We start from the raw sequence: 27,474 nt of genomic DNA, 5'->3' as shown, positions 1-27,474 counted from the left end.
TGCAGAACAATGTTTCGTTATCTATCTTTGCAGATGAAAAAAACCGAGACATTTTTTTCATAGATATGGCTTGCACAGTTGAGGAATCCATTGAGCCCAATGGCTTCCAAAGTTTGAACATAGCCACCATGTTGTCACCCAACAACATATAAAATGCATCAAAGTCAACCTGAAGTGTGTTGCTAGTGAATGAAGACATCTTTAGAGTTGGAAAGAAGGAACTTGAAAGCAAAGAATGCTATAAATTTTTAGAGAGTTTGGAGAAGATGATTAGAAGACGGTAAAATAATAATTCGATGTAATTTCCTGAATATGTATATGGTCGCATTAGGGACAAATATGTCAGTCCATGTGTCAGTATATTTGTGAAGAAAACGTATTCTTGGGTAATGGATTGGTGAAGACTTATTCTCAGGTAATGGATTGATGAAAATATATGTCACTTGCTGATTTGTTGAGGCATGTTCCAATATGATGTCTTTCTTTATGGCATAATCTCTTATGAAATGATGTCTGATATCAATATACTTGGTTCTTGAGTGCAACATGGGATTATATGTAATTCTTATAAGACTTGTGTTATCACATAAGATTGGGGACTCATCAGCTTGAACACCATAATTTCTAAGCTGTTGTTGGATCAACACTAGTTGAACACAACAACTCCCGTCAGCAACAGTGATCCAATTAAGCCTCTGAAAAGGGACACATCAGCCGATGGTCCAATCTCATCCTTGTCCAGCTTGATTGAGGAGCTCATGAGTGTTGATGTTGCTGAGCAATTCTCCATTCCAAACTTCTTGAGAAGTTCTTTGGTGCACTTAACTTGAATTACGAAGATTCCACTATCAAGCTGTCTAACTTGAAATCCAAGAAAGAATGTAAGATCACCCATCATACTCATTTCAAACTTGTCATGCATCATCTTCGAGAACTTTTCACAGAGTTTAAGGTTAGTTGACTCAAATATGATATCATCCACATATATTTGAATTAACATAATATAATCTCCTTTACTGAATTTAAACAATGTTTTATCAATCGTGCCAATAAAAAAATCATGCACAATTAAAAATTTTAATAAGGTTTCTTAGAAAGCTTTGGAAATTTGGTTCAGACCATATAATGTCTTATCTAGTTTAAACACATAATCAGGTAGTACATGATTCACAAATTCAGGAGGTTGTTCAACATATATATCTTCTTGTAATATACCATTCAAGAATGTATTTTTAATATACATCTGATAAAATTTAAAGTCTTTAAAAAATAGCACAAGCAATAAATATTCTAATATCTTCTGATTTAGCTATAGGTTCAAATGATTCATAGAATTATATTTTCTTTTCTTGCTTGTAATCTCATGCCACTAATCTTGCCTTATTTTTTACTGCAATGCCATTTTCATCAAGTTTATTTATAAAAACTCATTTTGTACCTATAACATATTGATTTGATGGTCTAAGAACTAAATGTCAAACTTTATTTCTCTCAAATTGACCTAATTCCTCTTGCATCGCATCTATCCAATTAGAATCAAATAGAGATTTATCAATCTTCTTAAGTTCATTCCGAGAAATAAATGCAGCACGTAAAAATTAATCAATCATATGTTTCCTAGTTCTTAGAGGCTTACAAGTGTTACATATGACCAGTCCAGGTTGTTGATATTTATTCCACCAATAGCATGGTTCAAAAGGATTTGAATTTATAGTAGGGGGATCTTGTTCTTGAATTGGGTCAGCTTGTTCTTCAACTAGAACAGTTTGATCTTGAACTTGATCTGTTATTGGTTCATCTTGATCTTCCGGTATAAACTCGATGTCCTCGTCAGCTGGAACTTTGGGAATATCTGGCTCACAATGTAAATTATATGTTTTTCATATATGAATCTCATCATCATTGCCAGACTGAATATTAGTGTTTTCCATTCTATTGGAAAGATCATTCAAGCGTGCATTGTGTGAATTAGGAACAATAGAATATTCATCAAATACTATGTGAACATACTCTTTAATAGTTAGGGTTCTATTATTAAAACTTTGATATGCTTTAATAAAATATGAGTATCATAAGAATATTCCAGCATCCGATTTTGCATCAAAAATATTTAAACGATTTTTATCTATTCTATTTAATTAAAGTTGAGCACCTTATAGAAACTGTCACGTAAGACACCAAATTATTTATATCCCTTTTTACCCCTCAATATAAGTACATAATTCGAACCCCTTTTCAGCCCATAACCAGCCCACCTCAATTCTACAAAATTTCTCTCCCAACTCCTTTAGCGAGAGAATAGAAGGCGCAATCGGCCTCACATCTCGATCGAATTGCTCATCCGGCAGGGCAACAATCCAGGTAAAAATCTGCTATACATTTTTTATTTTGTTTGTGATGGCTTCTCCGTGATTTGTGGTTTCTTGATTGGCTTTGGAGTAGTTACTGAGATTAACTCTTGGGTTTTCTATATTTCTAAATAATTGTTCTTTTGAACATTGAAAAACTCCCTTCTACGGAAGCTTTACTCCTCTGAAACGAGATATGGTAAGTGCTATTACTACACACACTAGCACAGAGATTCACTTTGGCTAGCCCAACTCTGTATTAATTTTTCATTTCACTGTGTCTGAGACACGAATTTGAACAGCTTAGATTTTTGTTTTCACCGGCAATCTTTATTCCTTACGTGTTTTTTTTTAATCAGAGATGGAGCCTGAGTTGTGGCAATTATTGGAGTTTCAAGTCCAACATAAGATCAAGAGCCTGCTTTTCCCAAGTGGGCGTGAAATTACTTCTTCATTTGATGTGTTTGAGGTCCAATAGAATAGGTAGTAGTAATTAGGTGTACTTCATTATCGCATATATAACGACCAAAAAATCTAGCCTTTGAAAAGAGTTTACAGATAAAAGAAATTTAGCATTGGTAATAGCTTCAATTCCTAACCATTCATGAGAATCAGATCAAGTTCAGAATACAAAAGCATCCCAAACATCAATGGCACCTTAAAAATGTCATACATTGTAACAAGGAAAGCAAAAAAAAAACATAAATGCATAATGGATTCTTCAAATAAACCGTGACGAGAGCTAAAGAATAGCAACTTATATTAAATAAAAGATTGAGTAAGAAATTCATCTCAAAACGCAGTAGTACCACCCAAGGAGCAAAAGTTGAGCATAAAGCGGAATTTCAACCCTAGCACAAAGAAAAATTAATAAACAAAATTTGCAACACATTTTTAGAAAATTTGAAGTACAAGATCTGAATTTGTTTTATGTGTGCACACTGGATCAGTCCCCCAATTATGGCGGAGATAAAATATTGGGACAATGGTTTATTCTCATTCAATTTTTCATAGTAGATTCATTAACTCGATGCATTTGTTTTTAGTTTTCCGGGTTACTTTGTGATCTACACGAGTGGTATGTCATGTGTAGTGCAGTGTAAATTGGATATGAAAACTCCTCTTTTTTATCCAGTGTTACGCCAATATGTTTGAAAAACGGACCAACTAAAACATGTTGCAAACAAAGTATTTGTAGAAATGACATACTGAATTCAATGGATCATATCTATTTGCCCACATCTTCATCTGGTTCGTTTTTTATAATGGATCATATCTATTCTGCCTGTCTTCTTTGTTCATATTAGTTGTTATACCTAATTGCTTACATTATAATCCTGCGAATTTGTGCTTCCATTAGGCTTTGTTTGGGAGAAATTTATCTTGTGTGTTTATGTTGCAGGAAGTTGTTTATGGTAAGATGCCAAAGCACGTGCTTCTTCGTCTATGGACATTGTTGGCCACTTAATGCAGCTTAGGACGCTAAAGGTATTCTTTGAATAAAAATTGCTAATAAGCCATCAATAGTCTTGCATTTTTATGTTGTACTGCTCTCCCTTTTCTTCATTGGTGTCAATAGCAATGATACTGAAGATACGGAGATCTCATGATTTTGCTATCTTGGCTATAAATATTGCAATGTACTGACAGTATGTTGCTATTGTCAAATTTCTTCAATAGGAGCACTTCATTAACGGGCTAGAAGCATTTAAACTTAGAGAAAGTTACAGAAAATCATAAAGCAAGCCACTTTATTTTCGACCATCTTCACGAAATTTGCTGTTTTAATTACTTACATTTTTATGAGGACAGAGATTTCTCATGAGGGACAGGTATGTGTTGGCTGAGAGAAAATCCAATGTTAAAGACAAAAAAAATGGAATGACACATTTCTTCTGAAATGCGTAGCTCTGAATGTGAATTTCCTTATTTTTTATATTCCACTAAGAGTTATTTGAATGTGAATGTTCTGATTTTTGTATTCAGATGCTATCAATATCTTGATTAAATGTTGATGTTTGATATGGGTCTCTCTTTGTTCTAAATGGGATGTCTGTGTTTGCTTATGTCATATCATCTTTCAATTTTTATTCTTTCTGGTGTTCACTGTAGAACCACTAGACATGTGTAATGCATATATTTATATATTTATTATTAGCTGAAATGATATTATGGCTTCAAAAAAATATTATTTTTTACAAACAAAACATATACCATGTAAGGTAACAAATTGAGTTTGACAGATTTATTTAAGCTTTGAGATTTACTGCCTCTAATGATTCAAATACAAAATATTTTGGTGTGATGACGGCTAAGTGTAATGAATGTTTAATATATTAGCTATATATTCATGACACACGCAACGCGTGTGCCTCGGTGGCTAGTTATTATTATGGATAAAACACTTACAACCAAATACTCTGAAGTATGATATTTCAAGTTAGTTTCCATTCTAGACCTGATAAGTTGTCTTGCCATGTATTTTTAAATCATTGATATGTTCTTATTATGACATGAAGTGTTTACAGCTTCAGCCCAGAAGCACTGAGAAATTCTAGAGTCATCTAACATGGTTTGAGATGCTTCTTTAAGTGTTTTGTTACGTCTCTCAGAAACACCGTTATGTTGAAGTGACCTGGTAGCTGAAAACTCATGTTCGATTCCATGATCTTCCAGGTAAGTTGTAAGAAACCTTTTGGTAAACTCAGTTTCTCGATCACTTCTGATCCTATCAACCACTAGGGTTTTCTCATTCTGTAGACGCTTTAGGATCTTTATAAGTTGAGAACTAGTATGGTCTTCGGAACTCAGAAAGATAACACATGTGAATCTTGAAAAATCATCAACCACCGTCATGGTACACTTCATTTCCCCTAAGCTCGTGAAGTACAAGTAAACTAGTTCAAAACATAGAGCTGAGGAAGTACATCCTTTGTTCTTGAAAGTTGATCTGACTTGCTTTCCATCTGACATGCTGAAAAAATCTTGTCCTTTAAAAAGTCAATCTTGGGCAGACCAGCAACTAATTTGTTCTTACTCAGGTTAGAAATAGTTTTGAAATTCAAATGATTTAACATTTTATGCCACAACTAATTTTTATTAGCATTGACAACAATAAAAAATGTCATATCATATGGTTGTTCAACATACCAATCTATTTTATTTGTATTATCAATTCATCTCCTATCGACATAGTCTTACCATTTGGATTTTTGACAGTGCAAGTGTATTTGTGAATTTATACGATATATCCATTGTCACATAATTGACTAATGTTGATTAGATTAACATAAATTTTCAACTAGCAGTACATCACTGATAACAATATTGCAATGTATAATCTTAAATTTACCCACAGTTTAACTTTCGAGTCATCTCCAAAAGTGATCATCGGACCTTGATATTCAATGATTTCATATTGTAACTTGACATGTCCTGTCATATGTCTTGAACATTCACTCTACAGGTACAAGGTTGATTTCTTCAACAGCTCAATCTTTTGTACCTATAATCACATATCAAAAATGACTTTGGTACCCACATCTATTTGGGTCTATAAAATATTAGTCCTTTTGAGACCCACACCTAAATTATCATGTCAGATCTTCCATTGTGTGTATTAAATAGGGTGTGTGATTGTGCTGAGATCTTGTCAGTGTTGTGTGGTTTGTGTTTGACAAATCTTGGTTAGGCATTTCTTTCTGATCAGTTAACCTATATTTCTTTTGAACTGATTTGCAATTATAATAGCTATTATTTTTTACCTTCATAGAGTTTTCTCTAGCATGACTCTTATCAGAAAACCTTGATTTCGAATAAGAATCATATTCATTCTTGCTTAATCTGTTCTTGAGCTAGCCTGATCTAGAGCTCTCAGGTTGTACATATCCAAGCCCACAATACATTAATTTGTTCTTCTGATAGACTGGTTGAATAATTTGATTTCAGACTCTAAATGTTCATATATTGTGATTGATATGACAAAATATTTAAATTTAGATTTACATTCTCTAAACACAACTGATTACTTGTTTAGGAAGATTCAATCATAATTGTCAAAGCCTGTCTGATATGTCACTAGCTCGTTTTTTACATTCTTTCATTTTTCCAAGCAAAACAGAAGACTTTGTCTAATTATTTACCAAATTATTTAACAATTTATTTTCAATTATTATTAATTTGACTTAGGGTCATGAGCATCTTAACTTTAATCTTAAGAATTTTTAGCTCATCGAGTTGTTCACAACTTAAGCTACCAGGCTTGTCTGTTAGATATTTTTTTGACTTCCTCAAATGTTTGCGAAAGTCATTTGTAATTTATAATCATCTCATGAAGTGCAGTGATCAAGTTATATCGTGTAAATTTATCATAGGTAAAGTCAAATACCTCATCAATGTTGGATTCCAGATCATTGACTGCAATTAAGCACTTGATTGACTCTTTATCACTTTCACTGGAGTCGTTATCTGAGGTGGTGATCTCTTAGTCTGTCTTAGCCCACTTGCTCTTGATTTCTTCTACTATCAGCACCTTCTATTCTCTCTTCTTTATGAAGGATCTATTTTCTTCTTTGGTTCTTCTTTTGTTAGATGACTTCTTGTCATTTTTTTGGGTCTGGTATGGTGAGCAATGAAGTGGAATGTTCTGACACAATTAAAACAAGTTTGATCAGAAGATTTTTATTCTTTCTTATAAATAATCTTATTATAAGAGTTTTGAAAATTAGAATTATTCTTTCTCATGATTTTTCCAAACTTCCTGAAAAATATTGACATAGCATCATTGCTAAGCTGTTCTGCTGACTTTGATGGATATCTTCCTATGTAACGAGGGCATTTGTAACTTGTAGAATAGATGGCTCTTCTTCATTTCTTGTTCCGAACTCGAACTCGTATGCCATTAGATTGGCACATAGATAGTGCAACTCGAGCTTGTTTATATATTTGGATTCTCGCATGGCTATGGTTTTGTGTCTCATTCTCTTGGTAGGGGTCTCATAACTTTAAGTTCAACTTCTCTCTTGGTGTAGTCCATACCAAGAGCTGCCAGCTCAGTCACTATGTTACTGAACCTTTCATTTCGTTCATCGTCTCTCAGGTCATCATCTTGATGGTTATTGAACTTATGAATGGCCACCATCATCTTGTTCTCCTTTGTTTGGTCATCTCTTTCACAAAGTTGGGTTTGTTTTTTTTTTTTTTTCCATATTTCTTTAACAGTTGAACATGTTTTAATTTATTAAACAACTTTTTGTATAATGTTTTATAAAGTATATATTTTGCAATGTTATCCATATTAGCTTTATTTTTGTCCTCGACCGTCCACATCATTCTTTGTTTCTCTACTATCTGAGAAGCATCATCTGTTAAAGCAATTGTGTTTACTATCATGATCTTCATCGGTCCATTTGTGATGTCATCGTTTGAGCTGATAGATGTGTATGCATTCGGATTTCCCAGTCATCATATTATTCTTTTGAAAACATGGAGATTTTTTAAAGGAAACTATTTAATGTATCAAATATTTAGAGATCAAAATAAACCATTGTGATACCACTAGTTAGGATCAAAGATAACAATTTATAGGAGATGAATGAACTGTTATAAAATTATGTCAAATAATGAGAAACTTAGGCTACTTTACAGCTCAAGTCAATATTCCAATCAGACTGAGTAATTTAAGCTACTAAAATATTTAAGTGCGGAAATATCTCAAGTTACTAAGTGAATACAATATATGGAAGTGCGACATATTAGTTCAAGTTAGAAGCTCAACAACACCGATGATAACAGATAAGATAAAAGTGATTGTAAGTATAAGAGGCGATAATTTGTCTATGAAAGTTCTTAGACTAAGTTTCTACGTCTCCACTTCTTTTGTTTCCAGAATTATTCACTAGAAGATTTTGACTAATACAACACTTCGTACAAACCCACTCCGACTTAAGACTTGTCGCTTGCTTAGTCGGAATTTCTAGCACACTCTTTTCTTAACTTTATTTGTTCAGAAACAAGCAGCTGACAGTTATAGTGATTCTAACAATATAATACAACTCGTGTAAACAAAATATAAATGAAAATTTAAGATGCACAAAATGATCCTTCATCGATCTGATAGAAATTTGTGTGTGCAAGAACAGCTTAAGAATAAATCTTGTAAAAGATGTTTTGTGAAATTAGAATGCTTGATGAAGATCAATATAACATTGGTCTCTACATTTTTTGATGCATCCTTTTTTAGGTGTCGATTCACAACATTAATAAATATATATGATAATCACAGATGTATTAGGTAGCCGACATTAATCAAGCAAAAAATGTAACATGTCCTTGTATATTTCCATATATAGCAATGGTTAATTCAAATTTTTTGGATAGTAGATGAAAAAAGGTAACCAACTGATCTTTATTATGTCTTTGTTGACAACTCTCAGAGTAAACTTTGAGATAACTTTTTGTTGTCTCCGTTGTGTGTCATAAGATCAATCTAACAGCTGGTATGTTCTGCTCACAAAAATAAATGCGAACAACTTGATTCCACTCATATATTTATTAATTTAATTAATTGGGTATTCAGTTCTGATGTGTATGATCCTTTAAGACTCACATTCATCCTCATAATCGAAAATCCTTATATCCAATATTGCATTTATTCAATTATATTGCAATTTTTTATATAATAATTTAGATAATTCAAATATAAACTTTGCAAGAAAGAGAGACGAAGAAACACACAATACATGCACGAGATATACTAGTACATAACAAATAATGTGTTTACTAGCTTTGATTCGAAACGTTAAACAGAAAAAGATATTCATCGTCGGGAGAAGCCTTGTTTTACACTAATTTCAGATGACGAATTGACTACAAGAATTGCATACATACGATATGATCCCTAGTTTCTAAATTAATATTCTGACTTATATACTAATTTTATTGGTCCAAACTTGGGCTAAAAAGATAAATTAGAAGCATTAGGTTTCTTGTGAGACGGTTTCGCAAATCTTTATCTGTGAGACGGGTCAACCCTACCGATATTCACAATAAAAAGTAATACTTTTAGCATAACAAGTAATATTTTTTTCATGAATGACCCAAATAAGATACATTCACAAAATATGATCTGTGAGACCGTCTCACACGAATTTTTGTCAATTAGAAGAGGGTGTTTCTTGTCAGGATGACAGTTCCTTGTTATCACGCAATGTGGGAAGCATGAATTGTCCCAAGTGAAAGATTTTGTCGAGTTGAGCAAAGATTGTTAAAACAGTTATCTTTGGTCATGCGTTACATAAAAGCTTTTTCGGTTCCAGAATCTCTTGCCAATTTTTTGCGGACCATCACAAAATGTGCTTATTTTAAATTTTCATCATTTTTTGTATTACAAGAAATATAAATATATATATAAATGACTTGTAGGTCGACTGACATCAAGTTTTGAATTTGGGATTTTTTTCATGACACTTATGTGTTATGTCCTAAAAAACCATTTTTGAATTAGTTGTATGATCACTATTCTCAAATGTGGGATTAAGCAAGAACTTAGCGTGAAGCATGAATATATATATATATATATATATATATATATAAATACACACTAAAATTTACCCTCTTATTTAGTTAAAAGTGGGAAAGAGGCCAACCGATGTTTGACCTCATGCAATAAAACATCAGTTTGTTTGTTACGATTTTTAAATTGGATTTTAAATAAGAATAAATATATAAAAAAAATTATCCATTACAAATCCCGAATAAAAGCTCAATGAAAAAACTTCAAAATAACCCTTTCCTCGTTTTTCTTATTAAAACTATGCAAAAGAAATAATCTCATTATTGTTTGTTGTATTACTCGATCTTAGAAAGAATTTGACTTAACTTATTTAAAACATTTTGCAATTTTTTACATCTTATAAGATGTTTTAGGAGATAATAAGTTGTATGACCGTATTTATAAAATAAGTTGTTAAGATATTTCAGTTAATTTATTTTAAACAACTTAAAGATATTGATTTATTTGGTATTATAAAATATTTTTATTGTTGTAATGATTAAAAATGACACCATAATATGAAAACAATGCACATATTTTTAACAGAATATAGTTTTAGAATATTATCATAAATATTAAAATTAGTTTATAGTAAAAAAAATAGTTCATAGTATAAAAAATTTAATGGACAATATTTTCTGAATAATTAAGAAAATAATATTTAATAATTTGATCTTAACTTTAATATGTCTGAGCAAAAGTTGAGAAAAATATTAGTAACGAATTCTCCTCAAAAAATTTATCTGTAATAAATTATTTTATTTGAGTGTATGTCATCATTACATATTATTTAATGTATAAAAAAATTCTTTCGAATAGTTTCTGTAATATTGAAAATTTTACATGTAGCTAAAAAAAAGAATATCAACACTAAAATAATAATAGTTGTCGATGTTTAAAATTTAAATTATTTTAAATTCTTGTCATTTTGGGGAATGAGAAAAAAATTTGAGAGAAAAATTTAGACTTTCAGTCTTTATTAAATTATTGTAAGAATTTATAATAGAAATATTATAAAATTTGTGGGGATATTTTGGTTTTTATGATATATTAAAATATTATGACTTTTTTAAAACAAATTATAAGTTGCATGTTTCCAAATATCCTCCTAAACATATAATCATTATACGCTATTTGAATATCGATAATAAGTTCTATATCCTTTTTAAACTCATAGTAAACACATTAAAAATTATAAAATTTTAAATAAAAATTGAAATCGTCACAATTTTTATGTTTATTGAAATTTCAAGAAAAGACAACCTTGTCAAAGAATTTTTATTTATCTATTTTGTTATGACAAAAATTTGTGTGAGACGGTCTCACAGGTCGTATTTTATGATACGGATATCTCATTTGGGTTATCCATGAAAAAAAAAATTTATGCTAAGAGTAATATTTTTTATTGTGAATATCGGTAGGCTTGACCCGTCTCACAGATAAATATTCGTGAGATCGTCTGACAAGATACCTACTCAAATATAATACTCCAAATAATGAAACATATCAAGTGTTAGACAATAAAGTGACATGACCTCAGTGTGACACATTTCGAGACAATTTTCCATGTAAAGTAAGAGGAAATAGGCATCAAAATGGCCATTTTTATGTCATCCAACTCAAAGAATCTCTACCGGTGATTTCCATCCCAGAAACTCAAAACAAAATGGCTGTCACATTAGCAAGAAACTTAACATACTGAATCTGGCATATTATTTGACAGCAAAAAAAAAACCAAAGACCTTTCACTCTTCGATTTCTTTCCCGTGTCACGAGGCTCCGACTCCAAGAAAGTCTATGAATTTTGGTGCAATTCCTTGATCTTCAGCAGAATCGACGGCCGAGATTTCTTGAGATGATGGTCTGAAATGATCGGTGGAGTAATTATAATTTGCATGTTCAATTGAGGTGAATAATTGGGCGTGGTTGGTGATTTCGTTCCAAGATCTCGATGTGTTGAAAATATTCATCTCATTTGTTTCCTGGCCTGCAGTGTAAAACAAGTAATCAGATGGGTTGACAAGATTATGTTTCTTATTATAATTCATTTGTCTTATCGCGATTTCCATCTTTTGATTAATTTGGTCCGATATTTCTTTTGCAAATTTGTGAAAAACTAGGTAACTAGTTTGATGAAATTTGTGGGAGAACTTTGTTGCGGTCGGAAAATGTAATCAGAAGGCCCACCAGGAAAGAAACCATGAGATGTTTCCGCCGCCGCCCAATACCCATTGTTTCTAGGAGTTCCGCCGCCGCCAGCTGCCGTGTGATTTGAACTAACAGAACCGCAGAGAACACCACCACCACCACCACCGTAGAAATAAGTAGGGAATGGAGGCTCGGCTTTCATGGCTGCAGAGCCACTGTTAATGAGGGAAACATCGTCACCATCTTCCATTTTCTTGAAAACAAACTGCCCCATTTTCCTCCTATACGCACTGGATTGCTCCCTATATTTCCTCGCCATTACAACATGCCAATGATTCTTAACGGCATTGTCTGTTCTTCCAGGAAAGAGCCTCGCTATCATCGCCCACTTGTTGCCGTACAATCTGTGGGCAGCCATTAATCTATCTTCTTCCTCTTCTGTGAAAGCCCTTCTGTTAATCTTTGGATCCAACTGGTTAAACCACCTCAACCTGCAGCTTTTCCCTATTCATAAAAACAAGGTACTGAACAAAAACCCAAAAAATGAAAAAAAAAAAGGATAAAAAGAGAAGAAGTTGATCAATTAAAGAACCTGATCTTCCTTCCAACTTCTCTGCAATAAGATTCCAGTTCTGCGGGCCGTATAACGCTACGAGTTCTTTAAGCTTTGTATCTTCTGCAGGCCTCCAGTGTCCTCTGGCACAGTGTTTCGATTTCCCAGTATGTTCATTCGAGTCTTTGCAACTGCTCAATGCATGCATGTTGGATTCTTGATCTTCTTCATGAATTAAACTCGCGTTCAGATCGAAAGAATCAGAGTCTTTCCCATCACATGGAGATGAATGATCCTTTCCTTGCGAGGAAAACTCGGAGTTTTGGTTAATTGAAAGAATGCCCATATCTGCAAACACCATTCCCACCATTGGATATCCTAATTTACCAGAGGAAGAAGAACAAGACTGATAATAATTGGGGCTATTGTAATTCGACGTCCCTTTTGGCGAATATATAATGCAATCACTGCAATCCATGAATTTCTTTTTCAATTCATTCTTTTTGTTTTACTTCAACTTCTGACCGGTGCTGCTGCTATAATACTGTTACGAAGTCATCCATCACCGTAGATGATCAGATTATGAGAAGAAAAAGGGGGAAGTAAAAGATTTTGGGAAGAAGGGAGACGTTTGGCAGATTGTGGGATATTTAGCAGAAAGGAAAATGAAAATGAAGTGGGATTTCCTCTGTGGGATTGTGGAAAGTTTGGAACAGAAGAAAGTATTTGTAACAGAAACCTTTACATGGATCGCCATTGGCAAAAACATTTGTGTCCGAGCTAGCTATCTCATGACATAAAATTTGTCCAATTATTACCCCAAAAAAATTGTCTAATTACCTATAGGTGCTTTTTTTGGGAAAAATTACCATTTTTGTCCATTATATATAATTTTTTTTTTTACTTTTTGTCCGTAAATTCACACTATTAATCTTCGTTGATTTTTTCATTTACTATTTTACTAATCGGATATCTGACATGACACTAAAAAACATTACATGGCAACAGATATTGCTAACATATTATCAGCACTTCGATAAAAAAGATATGTAATTGAAAGAAAGTGTAAGATAGTGGATTAATTAGCGTGCAAATTAATCGATATCATGAAAAATGTATAAATTATATGACTAAAAATAATTTTCTAAAATATTCTCTATTCTTATTTCTGTAAATCTCAGTTAATAATATATAATTTCTTTTAAATTATATTATTTGAATGAAAGGGGAACAACAAGTTAGAATTTGAGTAAATGTGATGATAATCTTTAGGGGTAGGTTCAGACATTTATTTGAGAGGTTAATGTGTACAGATTAATTTTATACATATATAAAATATTTCATGTACTTTAAATTGTTATTTCAAATAAGTTATTCAAGTATTTGGCTTCTTCTTCTTAAATGTCGGGTTAATTTAATTAGTAGCGAAATATAAAATTAAATATTAACTTTGTAAAAGAAAACTTAAAAAATGGAGTACTCGTATGAATTTTGGAGGGAACTAGTCATATAAGTCTTTTAACTCGTTAAAATTAGGTCTTGGTTCTGTAACTTTATTTTTTTTTTAATCTTATTTTGCTGGATCGCGGACATGACATAAAATATGTCGATAATTTTTCAATGTCACATCATCATTTTCAATTGTCATTTATGTTGGTATTTTCCAACATCATTCGACGAATATGACTAATAATCAACAAAAAAAATTTATACAATTAATACTTGTAAGAAATCTTGTTCGACAGATGTGAATAGATATATCAACAGTAGTGTAAAATTGTAAATTTGTGTTTTATCAGAATTAAGTATTGTGTCAAATGTTATAACATTTAAGATAACATGCAGCGGAATATTATATTTTGTAATACAAATTCACTTTAAATAAATAGATGGACAAGACTAAATTTGCACAAGTATAAATACTTGCGCGGTGCCTCAGGGCAAAAATTAATCATTAGAAAACTTAACTGTTTACAAAAACCTATCACTAGTGATTGAGACTAAAATCAATTTCCTCAACACGTTGAGAAAATAAAAGTTTTCTAAACAACCAACAATAATAAAACATCAACTAAGAAAGCAAAAAACGTGATGCCAAAAGAGGAGTCACGAAAACGATCTTCAGCCAAGTTCGTTACGGATGTTGTCTGCAGATGTCCCCAACATTCAAGGCAACACGCAGTATCTGCACTCTTCAAAACAACACGTCTCTTGAATAAATATTTCTCTGAAATCTATTACGTGGACAAGTACGTGTATATTTGATCGAGAGAAGAGACCGCCACAAAAATCTCTCACGAAGAACTCCCACGAAAATCTCTTCCACGAAAATTCTCTTACACTAAAATTCTCTGAATTTCTCTTCGTCTCTCTCTCAATGCTTTTTTTAATCTCCATCTCTCTTATTTATAATTCAATTCATCTCACAATGAAATCTACAAAATAAAGAAATCAACAGTTAAATCAATAATATCATATCTTCAAGATATTTATCATAAATATAATATTTAAAAAAGACAAACCTAATATTCCATATAATTTTATCAAGAATGAAATTAGATTTAAGGAAGATATTATATTACAATAAAATCTTAACATAATTATCTAGAAAGACAAAATCATAATTAAATATTAAATATCACATCAACAAGGAAAATATATCTTGAGAAATAAATTTCATATGGAAATTATATTTCCCTTCAATACTCAACTTGGACAAATCCTAGAACGAAAATTGAAAACAATGACAATTTATGAACCAATTTTCCCATTGACGATTTGTAAAAATTTGTGCAAAGTGGACTGCTATAAGTTACAATTTTTGTAGTAGAACTATGTAGTGATTTTTATATATTCTGTGTTTTTTTTTAATAGTGAAGTTTTTTGAGCTAAGAAAATGCAAAGGAGATAGATATTATTTTGATTGACATGATAAAAATTAAAATGGCAAGAAAAAATTAAAAATGAAGAGTTACCCATTTTTTATTTTAAAAAAAATTTATATGTGAATAGATTGATTATTCTTTTCCTTGCTGGGGTGATATGTATTATTAAGGATTTAAACGATTAACAAAGCCAAACAGTATCAGTCTTGAGCTTGACTTGTTTAAGATTGATAGAGCGAGCTCGAGCTCGATTCGAGCTTTTATCGAAGAGTAGATCTCTTCTGAGACGGTCTCACGAATCTTTATCTGTGAGACGGGTCAATCCTACCGATATTCACAATAAAAAGTAATACTCTTAGCATAAAAATTAATATTTTTTATGGATGACCCAAATAAGAGACACGTCTCACAAATTACGACCCGTGAAACCGTCTCACACAAGTTTTTGCCTTTATCATAAGGCTCGAGCTCGACTTGTCTTGAAATTATTAAGCTCGTGAAAAGTTCGAGCTCGGATCGTTAAAATCTCGTTTATCATGTTAATCAAGCTGAGCTCGAACATGGTTCATTAATAGCTCGTTATCATGCATGTTTAACAAATCTTGCTTGAATTAGGCTCATTTTTGAGCTTGTAAAGTATAAAATTGAGTTCAAGTTTGAGCTTGTTAAAAATTAAATATATCTATGAACTAATTTTGAATCAGACATAAAGATATAAATTCATTCATAAATAATCAAAACGAATAACATAATAACTAAATACATAAACGAACCTAGCTCGAGCTTACGAGCAACATAAACAAGCCGAGCTCGAGAGCCTCATTAACGAATGTGTTTGCGAGCTCATGAGTCAAATATCTTTAACCAAACCAAACCGGACCAAACCAAACAGTATAAGACTTGGGTTTGGTTCGTTTAAGATTGTTTGAGACTTGAGTTTGGCTCGAGCTCGATTCAAACTTCTATTATCAGGCTCGTGCTTGGTTTGTCTAGAAATTATTAAGCTTGAGAAAAACTCGAGTTCTATTCGTTAAAAGCTCATTAATCATGTTAATCAAACCGAGCTCGAGCTTGATTCATTAATAGCTTGTTTACCATGTTTAACAAGCCCGGCTTGAGCTCGGCTCGTTTTTGAGCTCGTAAAGCGTAGAATTGAGCTCGAGTTTGAACTTGATTCGAGCTTGTTAAAAATTAAATATAATTATAATATAATTTTAAATTAGACATAAAAATGTAAATTCATTCATAAATAACCAAAATGAAAAAAATAACAAATAAAAAAAACATAAACTAATTATATCATTGAATATCCCAAAATAATACATCTAGCATCCAGATAACAAATATTCGTCAAACACTGATATCACCATATAAATAAATTTGCAATAATTTCACTCATTTAATACTTAAATTCCTTCTATTGACATCAGTACTAATATTTTTATTTGTCAACTCAACAAATGAGCCAAGTTTGAGCTTACGAGCTATCTAAACGAGTCGAGCTCGAAATCGCGAGCATATTATCTAACATGTTTGTGAGTTCACGTGACGAATATCCTTAAATTTGAGCTTTGTTTGATTAATTTTTCAAGCTCGAAATCGAGCTTGAGCTTGAGCTTGGTTTGATACGATTAAAAAACAAACTCAAACGAGCTTTTATCGAGCCGAGCTTCGAATAGCTCGCAAAAGGTTTGATTCATTTACATCCCTACATCTCACTATCATTTTCACTATATATATATATATATATATATATATATATATATATATATTAGAATCTTACAATCGCACGTGTGTACAATATGTCCGCATAGATGAAATTAGTATTATAGTTTAGTATAGACAATAATATATTAAAATAAATAAGTAATAATATTTTAATCATATATAAGTTAACAACACAAAATAATTATCTTATAATTGATCTTTTCGAGTATATATATTTTGAAACATTTTACAATAGTGTCATTATCAACTATTAGAAATATTTCTCTCTATATAAACAAAAGGCCTATCATTCATCAAGTCATCACTCGTTTGAACCAAAAGTCTTTCTCTATGTATAGTCGCAGTCGTAATTGATAGAATTAATATAAAATATATTATTATTAACAATTTGATTATTTACTTAAAAGTAATTTTTTGTGATTTTATAATAATATATGATATATTTTCTTAAAAATATTATATAAAATATGAAGAAAGATGGTTAAGTTTAGAATAATAAGCGGTCCACAATAACTTAATCATTATTAAGATAATTTATTATTTTCATAAAATTGATTAAATTGAATAAAGATGTGCAATTTGATATTTAAAAAATAAATTTTTTCCTGGCCAAGGGCAAGGGCGAAGTCAAATGTATGCGTACGTGGCCTGTAGCTCGAGTCGGCTATTCTATTTTTAATTTTTTACGTTGCTTTTAGCTCAGATATCTCAAATAGAAAAAGAAAAATAAAGCTCATAAAATTAAATTTTTTGTATTTAGTTCAGGTAATCCAAATAAAAAAAAAAACAGCCCAGAAAATTAAGATTTTAGTTCATAAAATCTAATGATATTGAAATTAATTAAAATGTAACATTTTTTATTTTATTAATAATACTTTTAGCCTAAATATGTCAAATTTTTGGCTTCGTCGCGTCGGTGTGGGCAGCCTAGGAAAGTTCCGCCATGCCTATCTGCATTGGAGATATCATTGTTTCTGGTACAGAAGTCCCTATAAAAATGAGAAAAAGAGTGAGTTTACCATGCTCATTTGACTTTTCTTCAATTATGTAAAGAAAATCTAACATTTTGACAATAAATGTTTGTGATCATCTTTATTGTTCAATTTCAGTTTGTCTTGTGTATTTCAATTTTTGGCATTTTGAATTTTTTCATCGTAAGTGATAATATGATACTTACAAACCAGTGTCATGTCTCTTTTTAATCCAATCATCGCTCATTTGACGTTTCTTCAATTATGTACAGAAAATCTAACATTTTGAGTTGTTTCTTCAATTATGTAAAGAAAAACTACAATTATGATAATATATAATTGTTGTTTGAAATTTTGATGTCTTTACTGTTCTATTTCAGTTTGTCCTGTATATTTCAATTTTTGGCATTCTGCATTTTTCATCAAAAGTGATAATATGATACTTATAAACCAATGTCATATTAGAACCATATAGGTACTACGTTAGCGCCACGTTGAAAAAAATTGAAATTTCCAAAATAACAATAATAGCAGTCCAAGATTGAAATTTGATAATATTGATGATAAAAAAACAGACAATACACATATATAGAACTAACATTACAGTTTTCCTCGAATGTAATTACAACAAACTCGACAAGTTTATAAAAATATATAAAGTTAATGGTTGAAAATCAGTTATCTATTTCGAGATAGAATAAGGATTATATTTATATTATTATCATGCACATGAAAATCGAACTTGTAATACGCATGCAGTTCGCATGTTATTTATTACATCTCTATTTACTTATATTGAATAGAGCCAGAAAATAAATTAAAGGGGGGCAAAAATTATTATTTTTAATTATAAAAAATATAAATATAAGTACAATAATTGCCATGGTACAAAATAATAACATGATTGAGTACATCTGACAAGAATATGATTATAAAAAACAATTTTTTTAATGAAAAAAAATATTTTAATCTAGTAAAAAAATGCTATCTAAAAATGGGAGCAACATATAATGTCAAAATTTGAGAAAATTGATAAATTGGTCTTTAAATTTGTTTTTTTTTTTTTCGTTTTTGGTACGATATATTTATCACTTTATATTTAGGTTCAATATCTTTCTATTATTTAGATATTTAGTTATTTTTTTACTTGATTTCTACCACGTTACTGAATTGACATTTTTCTTTGGTGACATGTATATTTTGAATTGTGGATTTTATCGCATCACACATAATGTGAAATTTAAAATATTCATCACATCTTCCGTCTCATATTTATCGACATCAGCTTTTATCTTGAGAAGCAAATTCCTAATTTTTTCTCAACAAATTCCTAAATTTCTAATAAGAATAGAAGATATTTTACATGATATTAGATGTCATCTTTTTCTCGAGGAGGAATGTTATATGAATGTGGAAAAAGAGTATAACAATTTTAAAGTAGTGTAAAATTAACATGTTGACATCATAATAATCGAACTTATGTACATGATGATATTCTACACGGAACTTGTCTCCACAGTGAACAATCACATTCAAGAGCATTTTTTTAGATCTACATATACATAAAAAAAATATTTCATGAAAAAACGAACGGAAAATTATTACGACAAAACAAACAAGAATATGATGTGATAACGATTAAAGAATAAAGTCGAGGCATATGGGAGGAAAGAGTAAGTCTTTTGTGAGACGGTCTCACCAATCTTTATCTGTGAGACAGGTTAACTCTACCGATATTTACAATAAAAAATAATACTCTTAACATAAAAAGTAATAATTTTTCATGGATAACACAAATAAGAGACATGTCTAACAAAATACGACTCGTAAGACTGTCTCACACAAGTTTTTACCGGGAGGAAAAGAGTACAAAATTTAGAGACACATAAGGATTAAAGATCGCATACCATATTTAGGTCGTGGTAGATGAAGATCAGACGTAGCTTGAATCTGCATTTTTTGTAAAATAGCTTCATTTATCTCAGAAAATTGGAGATTTTTTCTGAAAAAATAGGGATTTGTTTCTCTCTCAGTCGATGAATATGGGAGATAAGAGTTGCTCACTTTCCCTGTAATAAAAATTGATGTGTACATTAAATTTCAAATTATGTGTAATGTGACAAAACCTACCATTCAAATTTTACATGTCACAAAAGAAAAATATCACTTCAACAACTTTAGTGGAAATTGGGTAAAAAAAGATAAAATGACTACATATGAAAATGTACTGGATGCAAATCAAAGGTGAAAGAAATCCGATCAAAAATCAAAAGTGGCAAAACTATAGACCAATTTATCAATTTCCCCTCAAAATTTTCAAACCTTTTATACTATGGTTTACGTGATTTGCAGGCTAATGTCTTCAGCTCAAGAGTTTATCCAATTAACACCTACGATAGCGATTGCGAGTTCGCCTGTTACCTAAAAAAAATTCAATGCTTTGTTCAACCATATTTCATAACAACAAGAAACGAGGTTTAAATCGACTTTTCTCACTTCTCCTAATTCTACCAGTAAGATTTATCTCAAACGCGATGATGTAATTCAAGCAAAGTATATTAATTTTGCATCTAAAAACATCAAATGAGTCCCATAAAATTAACACATATTAAAAAAATTTAAAATAACACAGAGCAAATAAAAATTTAAATTTTTATTTGAGGGGTGCATTTAGTAATATATTTAGTTTCTAAAAAAGTTAACACATAGCAAAAAAAAAAATTTTATGGGACGCGTCCACCCCCTGACTATATAACACTGTTGTGAAAAGATGAAATTTAAAATTCTCGTATCATCTCGTATCATCTCGTATCAGAGTTAAAAAACTATGTTTATTACATTTGATACCCCATGGGCCTACTAGGCTCAGACCACATGTGGGGCCCCTAGCCCATCTCCAACCAAGATGGAAAGCCCATTAGGGCTTATGTATTCTCCTATAAATACCAGGTTTGGGTGTCTCATTCATTCACTCAATATATTGTTTTTCAGCAGCATCCTTAGCTGCTCTCCACTTATATCCTCAGTCTCTGACTTGAGCGTCGGAGGGGCTACGTCAGGACACCCTCCTGGCCCCCTTCTAACGGTCTTATTCGTGATTTCAGGCTCGAGACAAATTTGAAACCTACGTCTGGACTAGTGACACTTGCTGGATTTGGACCCTAAATTTCCCGTGGGTATCACTTGGCGCCATCTGTGGGAAAATTTGAGTTGAGACGTAGAGATGGTAGGGAGGAGAGGGAGCAGAAGAGTTAACTCAGCATCATCGCGTCCTCAGAGGGAACCCGAACAGTCTAATGATGAGGCGAGGCAGGAACAATCCCGTCAGGAGACGAGAACTGAACAACCTCGTCAAGAGACCAGGGCCGAGCAACCCCGTCCTAATGAAAATGAGGGGAACTCGACCCTGGAGCAGTTGGGCCAATTTATCACTCGGACACTGGATGAGGCTATGAAGAGGAACCAAGGATCTATGTTCGTTGAAGAGCTGGCCACTCGCCAGGAGCGAGAGGAAAATGTTGAGGGCCAGCAGAGCAGGATTGAAGAGACACAGCCCCTCCCAAGCGAAGGGAACCAAGGGCTGCGGGAGATGGGAGAGTGCGAGGCGCTGTGCTAGGCGAGAGTGAGGGCTGGGTGTGCGAGACAGGGCGAGCATGCACTCGGCAAAGCGGCGCGAGGGAGAGACATGCGCTGGGGGCGAGCTTACGGGAGGGCGAGAGCGCGCGGGCGCGCGGCGAGTTGGGCGAGCTTGCGGGAGGGCGAGGCGCGCGCTGAGCGTGCGAAGCATGCTGGGCGAAGGTGAGGTAGCTATGAAGGGAGGCGTGGGGCGAACTGGCAAGGGGCGAGCTTGCGGCTGGCGAGGGGCGAGTGGGAGAGCGAGCATCTGGCGAGGGGCGAGCGTGCGGCTGGCGAGGGGCGAGCTGGTGTGTGGGCGGGCATGGGGCGAGCCCTAGGCAAGGGGCGAGTGAAGCGATGTGCGGCAGTGGATGAAGGCGAGGAGAGAGCCGACAGGGGCAAGCAGCAAGGCTGTTGAAGGGCGACTTTGTGAAGGGGAGGCGAGGCTGGATGGGCGAGGGGCGAGCGCTACTAGTGTGTCAGGCAGGAATGGGCGAAGGGCGAGAGCTCGTGGGGCGAGATGGTTATAGGCGAGGGGCGAGCGATGCTAACGTGTCGGGGCGGGGATAGGTGAGGAAGGGCGAGAGCTCGTGGGGCGAGGCGCTGCTAGCCATGGGGCGAGGTTAGGGGCGAGATGCTGTCGGGTGAAGGCGTGCGGCTACAAGCGAGATGGCGAGGCGTGCACGGCGGCGTGTATTGAGCAAGGGGCGTGCAGCAGGTGAGGAGAGAATGGGCGTCCGGACCAGATCTTTCCCTTCAGAACAGGATTGTGATTTGATTTGTTTTCAAACTTATGGAGACTACTGTGAGCAGCAGGGGAAAACTGCACAACTCGCATATTGCAAACCAAGGACAATGCAACTAATCGAACTTCGAACCTATGATTCAGTTCGACTCGGGAAGGGGAGACTGGTGATACCCCATGGGCCCACTAGGCTCAGATCACATGTGGGGCCCCTAGCCCATCTCTAATCAAGATGGAAAGCCCATCAGGGCCCATGTATTCTCCTATAAATATCAGATTTGGGTGTCTAGCCGCTCTCCACTTATATCCTCAGTCTCTGACTTGAGCGTCAGAAGGGCTACACCAGGACACCCTCCTGGCCTCCTTCTAACGGTCTTATTCGTGATTTCAGGCTCGGGACAAATTTGAAACCTGCGTCTAGACTAGTGACACTTGCTGGAATCGAACCCTAAATTTCCCGTGAGTATCAATATTTTAATTTATTATCTCGTTTTGAATCATCTCATCTCATTAATCAAACGATTTTTTAATATTATTTACCCATCTATCTATATCATGTTTTTGAAAAACATAAGGATGGGATAGAAAATATATAGAATGACCCACAACATAAAAGTACGATTGATTCCACGAGATTCTGTACGCTGTGTTATTTTGGAACCACGTGAAATTTTATTTTATTTTTTAAAAACACTATATACATTTAAGTACATGTAAGAGATATATGTATACAAAATCTCTTCGATCCCACCTTAAGAAAATGAAAAATTAAAAACCCATCAATTAATACACCATAATATAGATTCTGAGAAGTGACAAAATGAAAAAACAAAAATAATAAGACCCAAACTAAATCGCCACAAACATGTTTTTATTTTTTTATTATACATACACAAAAACTCCTATGAAACGTCTCACGAGTTAATTTGTGAGATGAATTTCTAACCTCACTCAAGCTACGAAAAAATTTATTTTTTATGCGAAAAATATTACTTTTCACGCAAATTTCGATAAGATTGGGTCGTCTATATATATATATATATATGCACACACACGAGACTAAGTAGACAAAATGTTGTGAATGGGATTCTATCAGCGATGCCAAAAGCACAGAGATAAGAACAACAAAACATCATCAATTTCCAGCACACACAATCAAAATTAGATATGAAACAATGGAAGTCAGTTAGCTTTGTCCTAAAAGCACGGTTCCCGAGTGGGGCAAGTGTTATTGTCACCATCAAACTTTATTATATTAGCCTTCATTATTCCCAACTTAATATAGCTTTTCACTATCCCTTTACAATGTATTTTACTTGCGTGTTTTTCATTTTTTTGTGTTATTACGGTTTTAGCTATCGAATTTTCATTTTTTTATTTAATCATTTTTCATCGGAGTTATGATATGACACCGAAAAATAATGATATATAAACCGAAAATGATGATATATCGACAAACATTGATGATGTGTTTGATGTTACGTCGACACTCACGTGAAAGAAATTACAATTGAAAAATAAGAAACCGTATAAATTACATAAAAAAATACTTGTATTATATATTGCAGATTGTATTCAGAGTATTATATATTTCTGTGGGAAACAGAAACTAATGGTCAAAAAACAGCGACCTGACAAAAACTCGTTAGAAGAAGCAGATGCCATGCATGAAGCCTAGGGGAAAAATAGATCATAGACAGAAGATAATACAAATTATTAATTTAACCACATTAAATTATTTACTTGGTGGGGATCCACTATTTTTCGTCTCAGCAATTTATCAGTCGAGAAAAATCTTGATTTGTTACGAAAAAAATCTAAAATATATTACCTTAGTCGGCCCATCAAATTTTTCCCCCAGGATTTGCCTCCACGGGTCATAGACATTTTATACGTTGCATAATAGCATAGTCTCTATCGATCTGACTGACCATTCGAGTTACAAATCAAAATTATTTTAACTTCAGAATAACTTCATACATTGTTCGTCGGAAGAAGTTCAGGCGACAATTTGACGAGCTCCAGTTGTCATCGATCCAGATGGTCCTTCTGGTGAAATTTAGATGTAGTTCAACAAGTTCTGGTCGATGGTATGTGATTATGTCACGCCCCGAGATTGGAGTTAGACGACACCGGCATTGTTTAACAATCACAAAATTGCAAAACAACAAGCCTAGTAGCAATCAAAATAACCAGTCTATTTCATAAATAAATAATTGTCTTTACAATGCGATTAAAACGAAATATGCAAGCATAAAACAAGATAATATAACAAAATGACAGAATAGCAAGACTTGTCTTGAATTGGATTGGCTTCATCATTATTCCTAAAAATATTCTTGTTCTTTATATTCGATTTGTTCCTCATTTTTATATGGGTTGAGAATGTAAGGGATGAGTATTTGAGAAAATACTCAGTAAATGAGGGGTCGATCGTGCATAACAAATATCAAGGTTATAAATGTATAAATACATTATTATAATTTCAATAATAAGCATGTTGAATCGAATACGAACAAAATACAAACATAGCACTGAAAATCATCTCATTTTCATGGTTTACTATAAGTTCCCTATATGTTACTCCTCTAAGGGGTGAGGCCAAATGAACGATTATTATATCCCACCGCATCAGTGCCTTTAACAAAACATATCAAATGTCAGAATTTCCTTGTCATTTCTAATTCGAATCATTACAGTGCATTTCAAATGTTTCAAACATTCTTTCAAATATTATAACTAATATCAAACAAAAAATTGTTCAAGGATTTTCATAACAAATAGAAACGAATATATGATGCCGATCGAATTTTCAAAAACATACATAAATTATTATTATTTTATTTTAAAAATATAACTAAGCCCACTTAAAAGAATTATAAGTGTGCAAATTTGTATTTAAAATATTTATCTAAAGCACCCTTAAAAGAATTATAAGTGTGTAAATTCTATATAAACATTATTCATCAAAAACACACTTAAAAGAATTATAAGTGTGCCAAATATTTAGTTATTCAAAAACCTACTTACATAGATATAAATGTTCAAATTTAATAAAAATGATATAAAAATAAAAAACCCACTTACCTTTTTCTTTCTTGTATTAAAATGTGAGGAACTTGTGGGAGAAACTCGCTCGAACTCGTACAAGACTTGGTTCAAAATCTGTTCACGACTTGGAAAAGGATCTCTGCTTTGAAAACGGACAATACAAGGCAGAACCTTACTCAAATTGCTTGCTGGAAATTCAAGATACACAACATTCTTTCCAGTTCAAAATCGAAAAGAATCTTGACAGCAACTTGGCTTGAAATGTAGCTGGAATTTCGAACAAGCTGAAGGGATTTCGGATATTGGCAGCACTTGAGCAGCAACTTCAGCTCAAAACTTGGGACATCATGTGGGTAGAATGGAGGTAAATCGAGGCTCGAGAATAGCAGATGAGGAGCTCGAAAATGGACAGCTTTGTGCTTTGTTTTGGTGTGATTTCCTTCAACTCTAGGGGGTATTTATAGGTTAGAAAATGGGAGGTTTTAAGCCATGTTTATGGCCTCTTCAATGGCCTTAAATACCATAAAAAAATGTTACAGGTTGACCATGGGCGGTTCAAATTCAGCTTTGAAAATGCATTAATATGACTCGACAGTTTGGATATCCAGGGTTTGAATGGGAATTAATGTTTGGTTGAATCTGCATGTTTTCAAAATTTCAATTTTCATGGCTTGACATGGTAAGTTCTTCATTTCATGGCTTGAATGGGATTTAATGCTTGGTTGAATCTACATGTTTTTAAATTTTCAAATTTAATGGCTTGACATGGTAAGTTTTTCATGGCTCTGCATAGGTGAGTTTGGGTCATCACATCCTTCCATTCTTGTTTAAATTTTTGTCCTCGAAACTCAAATTAGCTTGGTCTTTGAAAAGATAGGGGTAATCTCTACGCATTCTTTCTTCAAGTTCCCAAGTAGCTTCCTTTTCGGTATGATTAGATCATCGTACTTTGACATATGGAATGGTTCGCCGCCTAAGTATTTGGTCTTTGGTATCCACGATTCGAATGGGAACTTCCTCGTCTTTTAGTTCCTCATTCAGTTTTTCTTCCATTATTAGTGGTCCCGCTTAAAGAACATGACTTGGATCTAGAACATATCTTCTTAGTTGCGAAACATGGAAGACATTGTGAATTCTTGACATGTAGGGTGGAAGTGCTAATCTATAAGCAAGAGTTCCCACTTTCTCAAGAATTTGAAAAGGTCCGACATATCTAGGATTCAATTTCTCAGTTTTATTGAATCGCATCACACCTTTTTTGGGTGACACTTTCACATATGATTTTTCGCCCAATTCAAATTCCATTGGTATTCTCTTTAGGTCAGCCAAGCTTTTCTGTCGATAACTATTATTGTAAGCGAACTCAATCAAAGACAGATGTTCACTCCAATTAACACCGAAGTCTAGAGCATATGCTCTCAGCATGTCCTCAAGAGTTTGTATTGTCCTATCAGTTTGGCCATCAGTTTTTGAGGGTGATATGTTGTATTAAGAGTAACTTTAGTCCCCATATCTTGTTAAAAGATCTTCCAAAAATGAGATGCAAACCTAGGTCTCTATTTGATAGTATGCTAGCTGGAACTCCATGTAATCGTACGATATTATTCATGTATAAGGTGGCCAGTTTATCCAGATTATAGTTCATATAAATCTTAAATGCAAAGATTTTGTGTGTCTATCTACGATTACCCATATACAATCATGACTTTGTCTAGACTTTGGTAAACCGACATCAAAGTCCATGGAAATATGTTCTCATATTCATTCCGGGATTTCCAAGGGTTGAAGAAGTCCACGGGTCTTTGATGCTCAGCTTTGACTTTTTGGCCCACGTGACACTTAGAGACAAACAATGCAACGTCCTTTTTCATTTCACTC

General features: G+C 33.2%; 1 protein-coding gene and 1 long non-coding RNA gene across 2 annotated transcripts; one reads left to right on the top strand and one right to left on the bottom strand.

The window, feature by feature from the left end:
* The first annotated feature begins 2,146 nt into the window (after positions 1–2,146).
* LOC142556473 (uncharacterized) lies at positions 2,147–4,635 on the top strand. The gene is made up of 3 exons (XR_012822629.1): positions 2,147–2,361; positions 2,716–2,831; positions 3,751–4,635. It is a non-coding gene; the product is annotated as an uncharacterized LOC142556473 (long non-coding RNA).
* A 6,782-nt stretch (positions 4,636–11,417) lies between these two features.
* LOC142556437 (uncharacterized) lies at positions 11,418–13,406 on the bottom strand. The gene is made up of 3 exons (XM_075667897.1): positions 12,641–13,406; positions 12,088–12,552; positions 11,418–11,887 (listed from the first exon to the last, which is right to left on the bottom strand). Exons 1-3 carry the CDS (start codon positions 13,077–13,079, stop codon positions 11,670–11,672), a joined length of 1,122 nt encoding a protein of 373 aa, XP_075524012.1. The 5' UTR covers positions 13,080–13,406; the 3' UTR covers positions 11,418–11,669.
* Positions 13,407–27,474: the final 14,068 nt, after the last annotated feature.

Source organism: Primulina tabacum, chromosome 9, assembly GCF_025594145.1.
Source record: "Primulina tabacum isolate GXHZ01 chromosome 9, ASM2559414v2, whole genome shotgun sequence".
In the NCBI taxonomy this organism is placed as follows: domain Eukaryota; kingdom Viridiplantae; phylum Streptophyta; class Magnoliopsida; order Lamiales; family Gesneriaceae; genus Primulina; species Primulina tabacum.
The sequence above is the reverse complement of the archived record's forward strand: the minus strand, read 5'-3'. Positions and strand labels throughout refer to the sequence as shown.

Bases quoted from the DNA above. Each gene is read 5' to 3' on its own strand.
- LOC142556437 (XM_075667897.1), bottom strand. From the start codon at position 13,079: ATGGATTGCAGTGATTGCATTATATATTCGCCAAAAGGGACGTCGAAT. The intron at 12,553-12,640 runs GTTCTTTAATTG...TTTTATGAATAG, and splicing joins GAAGTTGGAAGGAAGATCAG to GGAAAAGCTGCAGGTTGAGG. The intron at 11,888-12,087 runs GTGGGCCTTCTG...TTTACACTGCAG, and splicing joins ATCTCATGGTTTCTTTCCTG to GCCAGGAAACAAATGAGATG.